The sequence below is a fragment of the Stylophora pistillata genome, chromosome 6 (genome assembly GCF_964205215.1).
Source record: "Stylophora pistillata chromosome 6, jaStyPist1.2, whole genome shotgun sequence".
Classification (NCBI taxonomy): Eukaryota; Metazoa; Cnidaria; class Anthozoa; order Scleractinia; family Pocilloporidae; genus Stylophora; species Stylophora pistillata.
The window spans coordinates 18,593,034-18,599,574 of record NC_142524.1 but is presented as its reverse complement, the minus strand read 5'-3'; the positions used below and the strand labels follow the sequence as shown (position 1 = coordinate 18,599,574).

At 43.8% G+C, this 6,541-nt stretch overlaps 1 protein-coding gene across 1 annotated transcript; it reads left to right on the top strand.

Annotated features, from left to right (window-relative positions):
• Window positions 1-363: 363 nt before the first annotated feature.
• Window positions 364-825, top strand: LOC148728628 (uncharacterized). The gene has a single exon (XM_088725003.1). The coding sequence runs from the start codon at window positions 364-366 to the stop codon at window positions 823-825; it is 462 nt and encodes a 153-aa protein (XP_088581129.1).
• The last annotated feature ends 5,716 nt before the right edge of the window (window positions 826-6,541 follow it).

Genomic DNA, 6,541 nt, shown 5'->3' with positions numbered 1-6,541 from the left:
AGGGTCTTTTTAGGAAGGCAAAAGAGCCCGACTGGTATCAACAAAGAGTGTTACTTTTGTGGGGGCGCATTTCCACACGCGGGAGGAAAGGAGAAATGCCCGGCATGGGGAAAGAAATGCACCACATGCGGGAAGCTGAATCATTTTGCCAAATGCTGTAGGAGTAAAAGGAAAGTAAATAAGAGTATCGTAAAGACAGTTCGTCAGGAGGTGCAATCAGATAGCAGTGACCCGGAATCCCTTTGTGGGATCGAAGAAGTTGGGGCTGTCGAAAGCAACACAAAACCAAGGCCAGTAAGAAGTATAAAAATCGAAAACCACGAAGTCAAAGTGCTGATCGACACGGGAGCGTTGGTTAACGTAATGGATGAATGCACCTTTCAGCAGCTACTGGCAAATAAGATCAAATTGGAGAAGTCGACAAGTGTTTTGCGCTCGTACCAAACCAATGAAAACCCGTCCAGGCCATTAACAGTTATGGGAAAATTCGATGCAGTCGTAGAGTCAAACACGAGAATCATCCCGGCAACGTTCCACGTCATTAAAGGTAACACCAACACGGAACCCTTGATAGGATTTCAGACTGCCGAAAGTCTTGGCCTGGTGGTGATTACGAATGCAATACGAACTGATTCTGAAATGTTCACAAGCAAATTACTTGAGGAATACGCAGACCTGTTCCTGGGGATCGGGAAAATGGAAGGAGTGCAGGTAGATCTACACGTTGACCGTACAGCAACACCAGTTGCTCAACCTCACAAGAGGATCCCGTTCAGCGTCTGGGCCAAAACTGGAGGCGGAGCTGGAGAGACTTATAAGGGATGATGTAATCGAGAAGGTCGAAGAGCCTACCAGTTGGGTATCCCCAGTCGTGATTACACCCAAGAGAACGGCGAATGAAATTCGACTGAACGTAGATATGAGAGAGGCCAATAAAGCCATTCCGCGGACCCATACTATTATGCCTACTCTCGAGGATATCACACATGAGCTCAATGGAGCAACTGTTTTCTCCCACGTGGATATGAATCATGGCTATCATCAACTGGAACTGCAAGAGAACAGTCGGGACATCACCACATTCTCAACGCACATCGGGTTGTACAGATACAAAAGGCTAAATTTTGGCACGAGATCCGCGGGTGAAATCTTTCAAGACACCGTGAGCAGGGAGATCACCCGAGACATACCTGGATGCCTCAACATCAGTGACGACATTCTTGTGTACGGAAAAACACAACAGGAACATGATCGGAGTCTAGACAAATTATTCAAGAAGGCTAGAGAAAAAAAGATCACGTTTAACAAGGGAAAGTGTGAATTCAATAAGCAAAGTTGTGTGTATTACGGGAGGAAGTTTTCTAAAGATGGAGCATCCCCTGACCCGCGAAAGGTTGAGGCTATCAAGGCGGCCGAGCCTCCTCGCAACGCGAAGGAACTGAACTCATTCCTATGTACAGTGCAATACAACGCGAGATTTATGGAAAAGTATGCTCCTCAAACCGAACTTCTGAGAGGTTTACTCAAAGCCAACGTTTTTGCCTGGACGAGAAATCATCAGGAAGCGTTCGAGAGTTTGCAAGAAGGCCTTAGTTCAGACACAGTCTTGGTCTATTTTGACCCCGCTGCAGAGCATGAAGTTCATGTGCATGGCTGTCCGTCAGGAATCTCAGCGACCTTGGTCCAACGTGAGTCGAGTGACAAAGGCTGGAGGGTGGTGCAATACGCTAGCAGGGCCCTCTCAGATGCGGAACGGAACTATTCCCAAATCGAGCTAGAGATGCTGGCGGCAGATTTTGCGTGCAGGAAATTTCATGTATTCATGTATGGCTTGCCGTTCAAAACAGTCACCGATCACAAACCGCTCGAAGTCATCCTGAACAACCCTAGGCATCAGACGTCACTACGGCTGCAAAGAATGATGGTACGAATGCTTGATTATGAGTTCAAGGTCGAATGTAGGCCCGGAAAGACGAATATCTCCGATTATACATCTAGGCACCCGCTGCCTCGTGAAACCTGCACTAGAAGGGAACTAGGCACTACCAAGGATGTCAAGCAGTACGTGAATTTCGTGGTCGCAAGTGACATTCCCCGGGCTATCAGCAAAGAGGACCTGGTAAAGGCAGCGGAAAACGACGAGGAACTAAAAAGGTTAATCACCTGTATACGGGAGAGGAAGATCGACCACAGGAACCAAGACATAAAAGCGTACTTCAATATTTACGATGAATTGGCTGTGGTTGACAGTCTTGTCCTTCGGGGTGAAAGAATCACAGTCCCTCGAGAATTCAGAGAAACTACGGTGAAAATTGCTCATGAGGGTCACCAGGGCATTGTTCGTACGAAACAACTGCTTCGTGCCCACGTTTGGTTTCCCGGAATCGATAAGATGGTCGAAAAGCACGTTGGGAATTGCCTAGCTTGTCAAGCTACCATCCCTTGCCACACCAGAGAGCCACTCCAAATGTCGGAGCTACCAACAGGTCCGTGGAAGAAGATCAGTGTGGATTTTGCGGAACCTTTTCCAAATAAGGACATGGTTTTAGTGTTCTGGGACCAGTATTCAAGGTATCCTGTCGTAGAACTTGTCACAAGTACCTCCGCAGAGGCTGTAATTCCCCGGCTCACACGTGTTTTCACTACTTATGGAATTCCAGAAGAGGTGAAGACAGATAACGGCCCCCCATTTAATGGGTCCAAATTTGCAAAATATGCCCAAGAACAAGGGTTCAGGGTCCAAATTTGCAAAATATGCCCAAGAACAAGGGTTCAGGCACGGGAAAGTCACACCCGGATGGGCGGAGGCAAATGGTGACGTCGAACGATTCATCCAGACGGTCAAAAAGAGCGCGAGGGTTGCCAAGATTGAGGGGAAAGGATTTAAACAAGAGATCCAAAGGACGGTTGGCAGCTATCGTGCCACACCCCATCCTGTGACGAGAGAGAGTCCCGACAAGCTTATGTTCGGGAGAGAGATAAGAAGAAAACTGCCAGAAAGGGTCGTTCCCCAGGAAGAACAACGCCATGAACTAATCCGTGAAAAGAGACGAGAGAAAGAAGAAGCAAATGAAAGCTTATGCTGATGAGCGCAGACACACATCACAAAGCTCGATCAAAATTGGTGACCGTGTCCTTTTGAAACAGAATAGGGGTAACACGTTGACCCCGCCCTATGATCCACGACCATATGCAGTCGTTGGAATAAAAGGGAGCATGATCATTGTGAAGAGAGGAAAGGAAGTCAAATCCCGCAATTCTTCCCACTGTAAGGTACTCAAGTATGCTGGAAAGGAGAAGCACGACGATTTGAATTGGGACGAAGAACAACAACCGATGAACAGGCGACCAACGAACCGCCATATTGAAGTAGGGGAGGTTCCTGGAGAAGGAAATATAGTCATGCAAGAGACGCACAGGGGACCGACAATCGCGCCATCGGAACCCCGGAGATCAGTACGAGCCAGAAAGTCCACGTGGGAAACAATTTACAGAGACTTCAAGCCTCACTAAAGAAAAGGGAGGAGGTGTAGTGTCCAGGCCTCCAAGTCCACGCCCAAGGCCCCAGGAGACGTTTACTCGAGTATTTATTATGCACGGTAAAGTGAGAACGGGGTGTGATACAATCTAGGATAACGAACAACTAAAGGAGCTGTAAGCGAACTGTAAGCGAACTGTATAAGCGAACTCCAGAACGTTACAAAGTGGAAGAAGGGCTGATAGTTTCGAAAGAAACTGTTTGGGGCTGCGTCGGTGGGAGTAACGAAATAATTTGGATATATCAACAAAGTTGAAATGGAAAATTGACCACCGTAATGATTACAAAAGCTGACGTTTCGAGCGTTAGCCCTTCGTCGGAGCGAAGTGGAAGAAGACTTTGAAACTTCAAGGAAAATAATATGATATAGCCAGAATTCATGTGTAGGATTTTTAATATGAGCTCGGCAGGCTGTCTTTGACGGCTGTTTAATGATTTTCTTAGCAGTAAACGTCTGAAAACATCAGATCGTAGGTGCTCGCACGAGCACACGCAATTGTCAGCGGTAGCTAAAACAGATCATGAGCAAATGTCGATCTTATAGAATCCAGACTTTTAAATGTGCGAGAACGCGCGTGGAAATTGCTAAACTCACGAAAGCTATTGCATGAAAACAAGTCCGGTGACCCCTTCTTTTTATTGTTCCAATATGATAATAACGTCGAAAGGAATCATCAGAAAAAAAACTAGAAAATTATACGGAAGGAAATTTGCGATGTGTGAAAATTGCCCTTTTTGTAGATTTTCTGAAATTGCGCTCCGTAGAATTTTTTTAAAATCTTTGTGCATTTTCCTTTTCAAGTGCCAAAAGCAATCACTGAAAAAAATCAGGGGGTCACCGGGTTAGTTTTCGAATTATTTAAGCCACAAGCTAAAAACTGCGTCTGAATAAGCCTATGAAAGCGTTGCCATGGAAACTGCTAGTGACGAAATGACACTTATTTATGGATAACCAATGATTATGTTATTCAACCCCGTAAAAGTGTTTAACTGGCCTTGGTCAGTCTTTCTGTTGTATTCTTTCAAAGTTACAAACCATCAAAAAGATGAAAACCGGTACGAGCCACCTTAACTGGGGACTGGACGGGGATTTTGTTGAATGACGATATTTTGAATGTCCGGGAACTTTCGAACACTTAGTCATAATAGAAGGTATGTCATTAAATAACTATGCATGGTAGAAGTTGAATAATTGCTTTTGTTGAGTAAAAAGTTTGGACTGAAGTTGAACAATTAATTTTGTTGAGTAAAATAAATATAGCTATTGAAGTTGAATAAATACTGTTGTTGGATGAAAATAATTTTGGTTGAATATGAAAAGAAAATGCGTGTCGTTAAACATATATATAAAATGTTGAATATAACTGTAAACTGTCGAATAAAAATATATTTTGTTGAGCATAAAAATTAGTTGTTGAATAAAAATATGCAAGTTGTTGAATTTTGCAGCATTTGGCTAACCATATTATTCCGTCGGTAAAACGGCCACAACATCTCTGCCCAAATATACCGCTTTTAAACACTAGACTTGTTTGGGTTTTGAATTAAGGTTACAATACCCACTCTAAGATATAGCGACTTGAAGGCTGCTATAAAACGTGGCGACCTAAACGACGATAGCGTCGATTTGAAGATGACAAAGGATGTGAGGCAAAAATCGAGCAAATAAACGACTCGTCCCTAAGGAATTTTTTTTCTCTCTAAACACGTGACCAGCCTAAACCAGGGTCTTTCCTCGCTCGCTCCAGGGGGGGCGGGAGGACGAGAGACCCTGGGAACGAGGTTGTTTTTGGATAACCAATGATTATATAATTCAACCACGTAAAAGTGTTCAACTGGCGTTGGTGAGTCTTTCTGTTGTATTCTTTGAAAGTTACGAACCATAAATAAGATGAAAACCGGTACGAGCCACCTTAAGCATTGGACGTTTTTGATTCACGGACGTCAACTGGAGGTTTAAATATTAGCTTCGCAATCAGTACGCATGTGCAAACGTTTTTGACGAGAGGTCGCAGACGTGAAAGCGGGATGTTTGGCGTGCGTGTTGTTTTGCTCTGTTTCAGGGCTGTCTCAGTACAAGACTGACACCATGTCTTCATTTCCAATCGTCAAATCAAACCCGTAAGTACATTGTATGTTTCATAACAAAGTAGTTTTTTATCTGCACTTAAACAATAACTTTTAAAAATTGGACAAAATGTGCCTAACTGTGTGTTTGGCACAAGTTTCCGCAGGTTCTGTTACTTGGTTTTGTTTTATCGTGAATTTTAGTTACCCTAGGAGCAGAGGTTTTTTCCAGAACAGAAATATAATAGCTTTCCTGTTCTGGAAAAAATCTCTGCTCGCAGGGTACCATGTGTACCAGGGTACCATGTGTACCAGGGTACCATGTGTACCTCTGCTCGCAGGGTGCCATGTGTTTGTTTTTGTTGTTAGTTGTTTTCTCTTTGTCGAGAGTTTTAAGTCGTTGCCGTATTTCACGTTCAAGAAAGTGCATTAATTTCTCCGCCATTAAGCTCTTTTATTTTTAGTGCTGAAATGTGATGGACTATTTTATACAGCTACTACCTACAGTAAACACTCGCGTCTATCTTTTTTCTTTTATGTAGTGGGCCTATCGAATGGTCTGAACAGCACGACGAAGCACTAATGAAAGAAGTCAGAGTGCAGGATCCGTTTAAAGCAAAGAAGAAAACGAGCAACCGAGCGCAAATATGGCTGTCGACCGCAGAGGCGCTAAGTGGATAACAAGATCCGTTATTCAAGGATTCAATGACAAAAAGATCAGTGCAAGATCGGTACGTTTTTTTGGCAGAGAAGTATCGAATGAGAATGAAGAGGAAAGGAAAAGCAAGTGGAATAAGCCCATATTTGTCAGAACTTGATCAACTAATAGAAGAGTGTCTCGAAGTAGAAAAATTCGAGGAGGACCTCCGACAGAAAGATAGTAAGAAAAGTTGTTTTGATTTTTGCTTTCATTATACTGGGGCTAGCTAGGAAGAG